This window comes from Tripterygium wilfordii, chromosome 13 (assembly GCF_013401445.1).
Source record: "Tripterygium wilfordii isolate XIE 37 chromosome 13, ASM1340144v1, whole genome shotgun sequence".
In the NCBI taxonomy this organism is placed as follows: domain Eukaryota; kingdom Viridiplantae; phylum Streptophyta; class Magnoliopsida; order Celastrales; family Celastraceae; genus Tripterygium; species Tripterygium wilfordii.
In genome coordinates, this window is record NC_052244.1 from 9,840,281 (window position 1) to 9,853,164 (window position 12,884).

At 32.9% G+C, this 12,884-nt stretch overlaps 2 protein-coding genes across 2 annotated transcripts; both read right to left on the reverse strand.

The window, feature by feature from the left end:
* LOC120012537 (transcription factor MYB1-like) lies at window positions 1-4,528 on the reverse strand. Its single transcript, XM_038863983.1, has 3 exons — window positions 4,411-4,528; window positions 4,106-4,235; window positions 1-547 (listed from the first exon to the last, which is right to left on the reverse strand). The coding sequence occupies exons 1-3, from the start codon at window positions 4,526-4,528 to the stop codon at window positions 1-3; spliced, it is 795 nt and encodes a 264-aa protein (XP_038719911.1).
* Window positions 4,529-10,728: 6,200 nt separating this feature from the next.
* Window positions 10,729-11,913, reverse strand: LOC120012538 (transcription factor MYB114-like). The gene is made up of 3 exons (XM_038863984.1): window positions 11,796-11,913; window positions 11,525-11,654; window positions 10,729-10,858 (listed from the first exon to the last, which is right to left on the reverse strand). The coding sequence occupies exons 1-3, from the start codon at window positions 11,911-11,913 to the stop codon at window positions 10,729-10,731; spliced, it is 378 nt and encodes a 125-aa protein (XP_038719912.1).
* Between the last annotated feature and the right edge of the window lie 971 nt (window positions 11,914-12,884).

The following is a 12,884-nucleotide window of genomic DNA, read 5'->3' on the forward strand; positions in this document are numbered from 1 at the left end:
TCACATGATTGATTCGGGACCAGCTTGGTCAGTCCCAAAAAGATTCCAGAAATCCACATCGAAAGAGAAATCACTCATGAAATTGTCACCCAACTCCATCGTTGACTTTTCAACGCATAATTCTGTGAAAGGAAACTCACTGTTTAGTAAAGTGCTTCTCCTGTCTTTCTCGGCATCATCGTTATCAAACAACAAGTTGTTATTAGTGTTTGGTTCATGCATCACCACTAATGCTTCTGCCTCTACAGCTCTACCACTGGATGACCCACATACATAATTGTGTCCAATACTTTTTGGAACGTTCAGATTGTTGTCAGCTGTCGTGGTCTTGCTGATCAAGAGAGATGACGATGACTTTTTGGAGAAAGTTCGAGGGCGAGGTCTTATGATTGTAGTTTTCGATTCAATAATATTACTATTAGGATGCTGCACCTTTGGTTTTGGTATTGTCTGCTCCTCGCAAAGTTTCTTGCGCAGGTTGGTATTCCAGTAGTTCTTGATATGGTTCGCTGTTCTTCCGGGGAGTCTCCCTGCAATTAGCGACCACCTGCATACAGCAGAGATAACAACATCACTACTACTCCTACTGGTCTTTTAGGTAAGCGGGATTGGAAGCTCGAATATGGCTTAATTACCTTCCGCGGAGCAGCTTGTGGTATCACTAGTCCTTATCAACGCGGAAGGTAAGCAATATTTGGTTGTCCTACAAAATATCACGTATCCACTGATGTGGTACTCTTTGTCCCATATTTTATTGATTTACTCTCTTTTCTCAATACGTCCTACAGAAGTGAATTATTTATGTGTTTTGGCCTTCATATGTAATAGATATTAACACTTGTGCTTATTCAAAGTCACTTGATTGTCTCGTTATAAAAAGAAAATAATATTTTGTCCAAGGGCAACAAAATATTTTCTTTTTTAAATGAAAATGACGAGTAAGGGTGACTAGCGTAGCAAACTCCCTTTGGACGTGATCATAAGAGTATTTATCTGCTATAAAATGTTTGGTTTGAGTAATAATGGGTTAAGTAAACTTTTGGTCACTGAAAGATACTGAATACTTCATTTTGATTATCTAAAGATCAAACATTCCAAGTAAGTCACTCAAAAAATTTAAACGTTTCAAAATGACCAAGCAGAATTTGAAAATTTCGGGTAGTCAATAAGTTGATGTGTCGCTTTGACCATTAGATCTAATTATTTTTTGCTTGTGTTACGACAGCTCCCAAAATTAGACACATAAAAAATGCCACTTCATTTTCTAAAAAAAAAAAAAAACCTAAATAGCTAGAACCTTAAAATTTTCCAAAAAATAAATTATAAATCCTAAATAAATCCAAATCCAATATCACTCTCAATACACAGATCCATAATTTTCGCCAAGTTGCAAGGTTCGCTTTCTACCTCTTTAAGATGTTGGAAACACCTTCATTGTGCATGTTCTCGGGCATAGATTTGAGACATTCAATACGCCATGATTCCTGGATCGGACAGTGATGGGTCTGGCTGGATCGGACAAGCCACTCAAGTTCCTCATCGGACAAACCACTCAAATCAGTGGTCTCCTGCATATCTCATAGTCGGTGGTCTTTTGCAGATCTCTAGCTAATGGTGGAGGGGTCGATGGCATTGAAGAAGATTTTGTGAAAATTGGGGTTTCTGAAACTAGGGTTTGTGAGAATTGGGATTTGGGGTTTCATATACCAAGGAGAGTACGCTGGTACTGCTCATTGTCTTTATGGTTGTTTTTGTGAAGTAATTCATAGATGGAAGTTTAGTGTAGGTGGTGGTTCAGGAGCAATAAAAAGGTCCTCCTGTTATGAATTTAGGGTTTTAATTTTCTTAGATGGAGGAGAAGATAGGTCTTAGTGGAAGAGAAGATGAGGTGTAATTTTTAATTATTTTTTAAATTTTAATTTTTGTTAGAAAATTACACATAATCACATTTTTTTTAAAAAAAAATCAATTGTTTGACTTCTAAATGTCACTTAGGCACATTCACTAACCAAAATTCTCAAATTGTGCCCGAGTTATCATTTTGAAACATTTTAAAATTTTGAGTTACTAACTTAGAACGTTTGATTTTTTGGTTACCAAAATGAAATATTGGGTATTTTTTAATGACCAAAAGGTTACTTAACCCAAGTAATAATTACTACTTCAAGGACGAGTATGTCACCACAATCGAAGGGTAAACCAAATATTTACTTAATCTTATAATCTTATAGTACTACTTATGTCCTACTTGGAAAAAAAATTAATGCATACATTCATAAGCAGTGTTATCAAAATTGGCCGAGAGGAAGAGAGACACATAGAAAGAGGAGGTTTTTTTTAAAATTTTTTTTATAATTACACTTTTCAATAATTTAAATATCAAAATAATATAATTTTTTAAGTTTTTACCAATACGAAATAATGCTATATTATATCAAATGCGCGGCGAGTAGCACATTTCAACCAAAATTCTATAAACAATTAAATGTTTTAACCATCAATTACATAAAATTGAATAAATTAAATCTCTTATTTATTTTTTATTTTTTATTTTTTATTTAATAAATTTATTTTTTAGTAAAATAACAAATTTAATCATAAAAAATACTAAATTTAACATTTATCCTATGATAAAATTTTAAGAAAAAATAAAAAATGAACAGAAATAAAACCATAATTAAATATCAATATCGATAATAACAATAATTATTTAATAACATAATCAATCTTATCATAAATATGTTTTTTAAAAATCATTTATGAAAGAACGAAATATAAAAATAGAAACATAGATAAAAATAAATTCAATTGATTAAATTTTTTGAATCTTATCTAATTTGGAAATCCATTATCGTTATCACTAAACTTTAATTTTATGTTCGATTAAAGATGTTTCACATTAACATATTTTAAAATTATAATATTTAATTATTTTTAGAGTCCTAAAAGAAATGCACTACTCTCAGTGGCGCATTTCAATTGGAATAATGGTTTGTTCAATTGCAAGTAGAGGTGGGAAAAATTTGGTTCCGAGTCGATTTTAGGTTGGACAATAGCAAGTGTTTACGAAATATTTACGTGTTTGGACCCTAACCCAAATTAGATTTCAGATGTTCTTAACTGACCATATCCGGATTGGTTTAAATCTAGACAACTAAATCGGATAATAACTTAATTCGGATTAGTGTCCGAATAAGTAAATCATACAAAATTTATATGTTTGGACCCTAATCCTATTTTAAACTGAATAAAATTTTTGTGTTTGAACTTGAATTTCAGATATATAACTTATGTTCAAATTTGATTTAATTGCATATCGAAAAAATTCAATCATCCCTTAACGTATTTAAGTTTTAAAATTGTGTTAGTTTCGAAAAAAGAAAACTCGTACAAAGAGAGAGACAGGAGAAAGAGACAGAAAGTGTGACACGTAGAAAGAGAGAGACACGTAGAAAGAGACAGGGAAAGAGCATGACATCGGAGAAAGACAGATTCCTTTTTTAGCAGCTTCCAACATCCGAGGAGAGAAAAGTCAAACAACCAATAACCATTTTTTATCCTTCTATTTTTGAAAATTTTAAAATTATTATTTTTTGACATTTTTATTATTAATTTCACTATTACTACTCTTAAATATGCTTTTATAAGTTATACTATTATATTCTTTTCTAATCTTAATTAATTAATTATGTTTGTTGATGTGTTGTATGTGGTACTTGGTATAAAAATCACACAATCATATGTGAAGATACTATTTATTATATTATTATTATTTATACTAATTAAATGATTTTAATATCATGCAATTTAACCTTGGACACTTCGGATCAGTCAATTTAACCTTAAAAAATATTTGTGACAGATGGATGCACCAGTAGATTCTGATAACACTGTTTACAATACACTTTTGAGTTGTTTGTCTATTCTATATGTGTTATACTACTACTACTACACATAACCTCGCACAGCTGCGGCATGCCCATTGATTCTCGTATGGTTAATGTTTCACTTTATTTAGCAATAAAATTAGGAGGAGACAATGTCATTAATTTTCAAAGAAAGATGAAAGATGGAACCTGGCACTAGTAATATATATTTGACTTGCCTGTTACCAAGAAGCCCATGAAGTCTCATAATGAGATCAATCTCATCGGCCGACAACTCTCCTCTCTTGATATTTGGCTTCAGGTAGTTCAACCACCTCAATCTGCAGCTTTTCCTGCATCTATTCAAACCTGCCAAATCCAAATCCAAATCCAACACCAACACCAAGCAATAAATTAATATCACTAACAATGCAACGTTTTCGTTACTTGTGTAAACTGGCATGGCAACTATAAGCAAAATTAATCTAAAAAGTAAGTAAAAAAGCATGCATGGTAACAGCAACATAGCTAGTGCGGACGGAACCTGCTCTTTGAGGGACTTGATGCCATCTTCCTTCACCATATCTTTCAATGGTCCTCCTTAGGAGATTATCTTCTTCTACAGTCCATGCACCCTTTCTTACTCCAAATGAGCCATCCATCCTGATTAGTATCCACTCACACTGCCTACATATGCTTCGTAATACACCACACACACACACACACACATATATACAGACGTGCATGTATTGTATCCACAAAAGAAGTCCTTTCTTAGCATAAATAAACATTCCTAATATAGTATATGTACCTTGCATTATTATTATTATTATTATTTTGCTTTTCTAACTACCAGTCCAACAATTTCAAACAGTAAAACATGTTAGCTATCCAATTATTCACACTGTAAATCAATTTTTTAGAGCGTTCCAACTTCCAAGCTTGTTTTTTGGTCGTCTGGTTGTGGAGTAGATAACTAATGATGTGTGTCGTGTATATAAGCAACACATGTTTGTATGTGTATTTAGTTGGAAGGTAACTATTCACTTCACCACTAGGCAAGAAAAGTCGCAGATCAATAAATTAAGTCAGTCTATAATCAGAGATTGGAGAGTATGATTTTAAACACATTTTATATCGATCCACTAATACGAGATAATTTGAGAGAAAAATAAAGCATCATTTTTTAATTATGAATGTACAAACGTCACTTAGTAAACAGAAGTGATAAGGATCTTAGTAAAAGGGATTCTAGTTCTCCGAGTAAAGGATGTGTCACTCTCTCATTTAATCACCAAGTTTCGTGGGCCCCTATAATTACATCAATTAAGGAACAAGAATCGCTATTGAGATGATTGGGATCCCTAAAATATTGGCTTAGTAAACATTGCTTTTAATTGGCGACTATCAAAAAAATCAGAAAATGTTTACAATGCGATGGTTGGCTGTTCATGGACTAGCTGTACGAACAATTTTTTTCTTTGGGTCAATATCAGCAATTATAGAACTGGAGAATCTAACTTTACACTTTTGCGTAAACATAAGGAGTTCCAATGTCAACATCCAATGTCGTGTGTATGTGTTGTTAGAATAATCACCATAATACTCTACTCATATTACGGAAATAACTTTAATAGGATCGATATCATGTACCGTTATTTGCTATATCGATGGATGAAGAAAGTGCTCCAAAGATGCTCCAAGAATAACCTGCAAAACAAACTTAACACACTTCTTCTCTCTGTCTCTCTTTTAGCACTGAAACTTTAGTGATGGAAAAGTAGTATGCTTAACGTATTGAACGTGCTCTTTAATAGAGGAGAGAAGAGGGTTAAGATAAGAGAGAACCACTAAGAGTCACCACCCATCATGGCTCCTTGATTTTATTTTAGTGGTCATTATCTCATATTAAAACTCATCTTAATTGGTAATTTAATAATCAATCTTTCCTTAATGATAAGTCCAAGTTAAATCAAACTCAACTTATTGGTGGGCAAATTATTGAGGTAATTATTGATCAAATCAGAATGCATTTCCAGTGCAAAAGCAAGACTTCGAATATGGAGGTGTTCTTAGAATTAGCTCTGGCATTTTTGTGGCTGTTTTCTCTAATTTTTATGGCTCTAATTCCATTACCTTTGCTGAGATGATGGCTATATATGAGGGTATAAATCTTGCTGCTTCCTTAGGGCTCTCAAACCTGCTTGTTGAATCTGATTCATTAATTGTTATTAACATTCTTTCTGAGAGCATGAGTTGCCCTTAGAATCTGATCTACTTGAAGAGTGCTATAGCCAAAAATTGTATGTCGCTGGACATCAGCTTCAAACATGTATACAGGGAGCTCAATGGTGCTGCAGATTTCCCGGCTTCCAAAGCTTCTAACAGTAAAGTTTTTGTAGTCTATGACAGTTTCTGTAATCTCCCTCCTACTATTAAAGGTTTGCTCCAGATGGATAAGTTGGGGATCCCAGCTTTTCGTATCGGAAAATAGGCTTCTTGTGGGTTTTCTACTCGTTGTTGTGTGGTTGGTTATGTTTTTTTCCTTCCTGTTGCCGAGGTCAGGTTCATGTCCCCCTCGTTTCTTGTAAGCCATCGAAGAGAGGTTTTTTCTCTTTCTTGATTAATAAAATTCCAGGCTAAGCCCTTTTCTTAAAAAAAAAAAAAAAAAGTTGTCCAAGTTAAATTAAAACACTAAAAGAGATAAAGGTTAGTGGACCATATTTAAATAAAAACGTATACATGTGTATATATATATAAAAGAATTCTCTTATGCAAACACCCGTAAGTTATATTAACTTACACATCTCAATCTCACAATTAATATGAAACATGTGAGATGCGAAGTAATGGTACCCACTTGTCATTTCACTCATATACACCCTCAAAAAGTGTGCGTAAATTAATATAATTTGTGGGTGTCCGCATAAGAGAAATTCATATATATATATATATAATTGTACATATCTTTCATTAATCTATACCCTCTGCCGATAAAGGAAATTCACTGTTAATATCCTCTGCACGGATGATTGGTGTGGAATGCACATCAAATTCTAAGGTGTTAGCTTCTGGCCTCGGTCAGGACACAGTCACCATAGCTACTCTACGTTACTCTTCCTGCAATCACTGGTTTTTTTCATGAATGAGGACAAACACCTGGCCCGGTGTTGGAACAACTGTAGCTCCTCCACGTTACTTTTCCTGTAACCAGTCGTTTTCATGATTTATTGTAACATAGACACATCTAATTGCATTGTAAAAGTTTTGTTGATGTTTATATGTATTTAAAAGAATTTTTATGTGTTTTTTGAACATGAAGGTAAGACAGTGATTAAGATTTTGGGAATTGTGTTATCAACCCAAGTTCCAATCTTATTACATATAAGGCCTGAAGGCTCATCTTTTGATATATATATATATATCAAAAGATGAGCCTTCACGCCTTTGATCTCTAAACTACCTATTATTTTTTTTTCTCCTTTTTAAACAAGAATTTTTTATTTATTAAAATTGTAAAAACGTATTTGCTCATATTTATTTAACGTGAACGTTGTGTCAATACGAAGAATCGTGTCATTACGGTTTTATGTGAACAGACGTACTTTTTCAAGTATTATAAATACAAAGGACGAGTCTCTAAGAGGTATAACAATTTTGAGAAAGACAAAAATGAGTATTGTAATTTTTGGTGTTTTTGTGTGTAAAGATAACTTACAGAGCTACTAGGTTGTTTTATCCTAGGGATGGCGTCGTTGTATACTGGTAGCACACAATTCAGAGGCTGAGCCATAGACTCCTCTTAAAGAGAGTGACTTAGTTCGTAACTCTATCATCATCTCAAACTTGTGGTTTGATTTTCTTATTTGTAGATTTCCGAGGTAATATTTAATCAGTTTTTGTAATAGTGCTTCAATAGGGTTTTTTTTTCTCTCTCGACAATGATAAAAATCTAAGTAATTGGTATTTCAATTATCTCAGCTATTGAGTTGAATGCTCAGGATCTAAGTAAATTCGTGGGATTCATATGTCTCACATGATACACATGAAATCATGTACGTATCTAGAATACCAGCTATTGGGATCTCTAGCATAATTATTTTTTTCACACTAACACTTTAAAGAAAAAATAAACACGTAAATAATATATACATACAGGCTCTGTTTGGTGGAGTGGAAAGATTGATTTTCAATGCTAGCGGAAATGTTGTAGAACAAAAGTTGAGCTTAAAGCTGTGAAATATGTTGTGTGGTGTTTTGTGAACTAAAAATTGATGTTAGCGGAAATGCTATTGAATTAAAGTATTATAATATTAGATTTATAAATTATATATTAAATTTGTTAGTAAATTTAATATTAAATTTAAAGAAATAAATATATTTTTTATTTATATTATTTTTAGGTATACATTATTAAATATTTTTATATAAAAATTAAGATATTTATCTGTATTATAATTACTAATTTAGAAGTATAATTATTAATTTAAAAATATATTTTATTTGTATTTTTAAATTTTAATTATTTTATTTCAATATTAAATTTACTGTTATAATAATTATAAATGCATAAATATAATTAATTTATAATTTTTATTAAAATAATTATATTTAAATCATTAAATAATAATACTTTATATAAAAGTGTGGGATCCACACATTAAAAAATAAAAAAAATAAATGCTACAGCTTTTTGGTGTTGGACCCACGCCAAAAAGTTGCAGTGGATCCGCTTCCACTTCTACTGTGCTAAATGGGATAGGTGGCTGGAATTATTCCAGCAATTTCACCTCATCTCCACCATCCAATGCGACAATACATTGATTTGACAACACTACACTTAATGCATGTAATGGTGGAGATGAGGTGGAATTGCTGGAATAATTTCAGCAAATCCTTTTCCGCGCTAAACAGGCAGATATATTTATTATTGAAATGACGTTTGATTCCAATTGAAATGCGCTACTGCAATAGCACATCTCAATTAGGACTTTATTAATAATTAAATTTTATTATTAAAAAAATATATTAATATGGAACATCTTTGAGCAACATAAAAGTGTACCACTAGTAAATTAGATATGATTAAAAAATTCAAAAATCTTTGAATGCAGAATTCAGAAGTTTGCTCTGGACAATATTTATTACAAGATGCCTCACCGTTGATTGAGCTGGGAGGCATTCCAAATTTTAGTTACAATTATCCACCAAAACCCTTTTAAATCATGGTTTTGTTTATTTGAAAATGACATATTAGAGTTTAGGAGTTAAGAATTAGTGTTTAGGGTTAAAGATTTAAAATTTAGGATTTAGATTTTAGTATTTAGGGTTTAGAGTTTAAGATTTAAGATTTAGAGTTTAGAGTTTAGATTTTAATTTCTAAGATTTTTGGTATCGGAATTTTTTCAAGAAAAAATTAGGATTTAGAACTTAAGTTTTAAGATTTTGAATTTCTTTTCAAAATGTACTATATTCCACATTATGACTATCAAAATACTCAAGAATATATTTTAATTTATGATTTAAGATAATTTTTGGGGAAAATTATAGCAAACAATTTGGGGCCCCTATTATCCCCTCACGGTTGATGCAGCCTTCTCGGTTTTATTAAAAATATGATCAGAGCTAGCCTTAGATATTTTGATGCCCAAAGCGGCATGGTACGTTGATGCCCTATTACGTCTGTTTGCTAGTTTCTTTGGTAAATTCATGAATGAGTTTGGCTCGTCGACTATGCCAGCCTAGTTCACGGTTAAACTTACGAGCATAAAATGCCCGTAAAACTTCAACTTATATATGAAAATTAAATTTTAATAATATTGGAGCCCCTTGGGCGTTGGGTTGGCCTGGTGTCCAAAGCCCTAGCTTTGGGTAAATTGGGCTAGGGCCGGCTCTTAATATGATTATGACGCTGGTATGAAAGCTCATAAATTATAGACCATAAACATAGCTTAGCACATAAAATTATAAAATGCACACTATCTCTCTCTTTTTGAATGTCACTATCAGGGGCGGAGATAGAAGGGTAGAGTGGGGTCAAGTGACCCCACTCAATTTTTTTAAAAAAAAATTAATATATTGAGCCATACATATTGTGCGAGTGTGCGACTTTTTACTAGGAAACATGCTTTTGATTTTTGTCCTATTTGAGGCATACTTGTATTGTTGATTTAGAAATATAGAATAATGTGAATTGTTAATGGGATTTAGATCAACCTAGAGAATAAAATAATGTGAATTGTTAGAGAAATAGAGACTAATGTGAATTGTTTCCATGAAACATTCTTTTTGGCAACTTTATAATATGGGTAAATACTTCAAAAGAAAAGCTCCAGTGGTCCCAATGGATGTAGATCAACCTAGTTTGAAGCAAAAACAAAAAGAAATTGATTTGGAAGATATTCTTGCGAATCCTGGACTTCGAAAACCAATTAATGAGTACCTTGTGAATGATAGAGATAGAGTTTGAAAAGCTTATTTATCAAAGATATTGCGAGTCTTGGTCAAAAGATGGTAGAGACAAAGAAGAATGTAGTGTTTCCATCCGTGTATATACTTATCACGTTGGCATTGATCTTACCAGTTGCAACTGCAACTGTGGAGAGGGTATTTTCTGCTATGAATATTGTGAAGAGCCGATTGCGTAACCGAATGGGAGACAAATTGATGAATGATAGCTTGGTTGTCTATATTGAGAAAGAAATTTTTAGTGGTATTGATAATGAGACTATTATGAAGCGATTTCAGAATATGAAGACTCGTAGGGAAGAACTGTAATTTCTTTGTTATTTGTCAAATTATAATATGTTTGTTTTTATGACTATGACTATTTGGGTTACTTAACTAATATTATTTTGTCCGCTTAGTATGTTATTTTGGTATTTAATTGTTTATCATTATAGAAAATGTGACCCCGGTAACAATGCATCCCAACTCCGTCACTGGTCACTATCATTGTCTTTTGATTGTATAGAAGATAAACATAGCGTAGTCTATAAACCACAAGTACAGAGAAACAGAATAGAAATTTCATATAAGAATTTGAAATAGTAATCGAACGTACTCACAACCTCTTAACTTGAGATTGATATGACAAATTAACTTTTAGATATTTTAGGATGATAACATATATAGTAACATATCCTCGATCACTTTTGAATCTTGGTAAAGAGGATGTGTGCTCCATAGTTACGAAAATCTTTGCCTCATAAATGGCTTGAGTTAGAGATAGGCAACCTCTGGAACCGAACCCAAATGGCAACATCTTGTTTTTAGCGAAGCCGTTATTATGAAATGCTACATATTACATTTTTATTTTTTAACCCCAAAGCCGTAGTTTATAACGACGGCATTACAGATTGTAAAGGTTTTTAAAAAGCCACGATTAAGAATAGCGACATCAATTCATATATGCCGTGCAGCAGCTTCTCCACCGCTGTGGCTTCCGCAGCAACCTCCGTCGTTGCTTCCATAGCCTCCTTTGCTTCCGCTGCCCTCGTCAGACCTTTGCTTCCGCAGCCTCCTTCACGTGAGTTGATGAGTTGGTAGTTTCTCTTTAGTTTGTTTACCAATTTGATCTGTCTTCAATTTGTCTGTGCTCAATTTGGTCTGTAATAGCAGGAGTTGCATATATGATATTATACTAATATTTGACTTGCCTGTTACCAAGAAGCCTTTGAAGTCTCATAATAAGATCAATCTCATCGACCGACAACTCTCCTCTCTTGATATTTGGCTTCAGGTAGTTCAACCACCTCAATCTGCAGCTTTTCCTGCATCTATTCAAACCTGCCAAATCCAACACCAACACCAAGCAATAAATTAATATCACTAACAATGCAACGTTTTCATTACTTGTGTAAACTGGCATGGCAATTATAAACAAAATTAATCTAAAAAGTAAGTAAAAAGGGCATGGTAAGACGGAACCTGCTCTTTGAGGGACTTGATGCCATCTTCCTTCACCATATCTTTCAATGGACCTCCTTAGGAGATTATCTTCTTCTACAGTCCATGCACCCTTTCTTACTCCAAATGAGCCATCCATCCTGATTAGTATCCACTCACACTGGCTACATATGCTTCATAATACACCACACGCACACATATATATACAAATATATTACACTTGTATATCCTCCACGACAACAGACGTGCATGTATTGTAGCCACAAAAGAAGTCCTTTCTTAGCATAAATAAACATTCCTAAAATTGTATCTGTAATTTGCATTATTATTATTATTATTTTGCTTTTCTAACTACCAGTCCAACAATTTCAAACCGTAAAACATGTTAGCTATCTAATTATTCACACTGTATATCAACTTTTTTGAGAGTTCCAACTTCCAAGCTTTTTTTTTTGTTCTCTGGTTGTGGTGGAGTAGACAACTAATGATGCGTGTCGTGTATCTAAGCAACACACATGTTTGTATGTGTATTTAGTTGGAATGTAACTATTCACTTCACCACTAGGCCAGAAAAGTCGCAGATCAATAAATTAAGTCGGTCTATAATCAGAGATTGGAGAGTATGATTTTAAACACATTTTATATCGATCCACCAATAAGAGATAATTTGAGAGAAAAATAAAGAATCATTTTTAATCAGTCAGGGTATTTGGATTTCCTTATTGTCCTTAGCCCCTTTTTAGTTTTTTATCGCAAGATATAATTTATATGCATGGAATGTTGATGCGGATCAACTACTTGGATGATAGCCAATTGATAAATTTCTCTAGGGTCCAACTCTATAGACTCGGAAGATCATGAGTTCAATTCCCACTACCTTTGTGGCAACACGTTGGATTTTGGCCAACATGCACCCTGACATTCAATTTAGTCTTTTCTTAGAGTGAGAATCAAGAGTTCTAAGTTGCAAATGAGAGTGCATACTTTGTCTTATGTCGAAAATCTTTTTTATAGGTGCTCTGAGTCTTTTGTTGGGATCATCATATCCCGTTGTTGAGTTTGTTAAGATATGATATTGATTTGATCTCGGCGTTGAGATGGTTTAGATAG

Excerpts from the sequence above, each read along its gene's own strand:
- LOC120012537 (XM_038863983.1), bottom strand. The coding sequence starts at position 4,528 with ATGGATGGCTCATTTGGAGTAAGAAAGGGTGCATGGACTGTAGAAGAA. Across the intron at positions 4,236-4,410 it reads TCAAGTCCCTCAAAGAGCAG|GTTTGAATAGATGCAGGAAA; the intron begins GTTCCGTCCGCA and ends TGGATTTGGCAG. Across the intron at positions 548-4,105 it reads CATGGGCTTCTTGGTAACAG|GTGGTCGCTAATTGCAGGGA; the intron begins GCAAGTCAAATA and ends TGCTGTATGCAG.
- LOC120012538 (XM_038863984.1), bottom strand. The coding sequence starts at position 11,913 with ATGGATGGCTCATTTGGAGTAAGAAAGGGTGCATGGACTGTAGAAGAA. Across the intron at positions 11,655-11,795 it reads TCAAGTCCCTCAAAGAGCAG|GTTTGAATAGATGCAGGAAA; the intron begins GTTCCGTCTTAC and ends TGGATTTGGCAG. Across the intron at positions 10,859-11,524 it reads CAAAGGCTTCTTGGTAACAG|ACTACGCTATGTTTATCTTC; the intron begins GCAAGTCAAATA and ends TGTGGTTTATAG.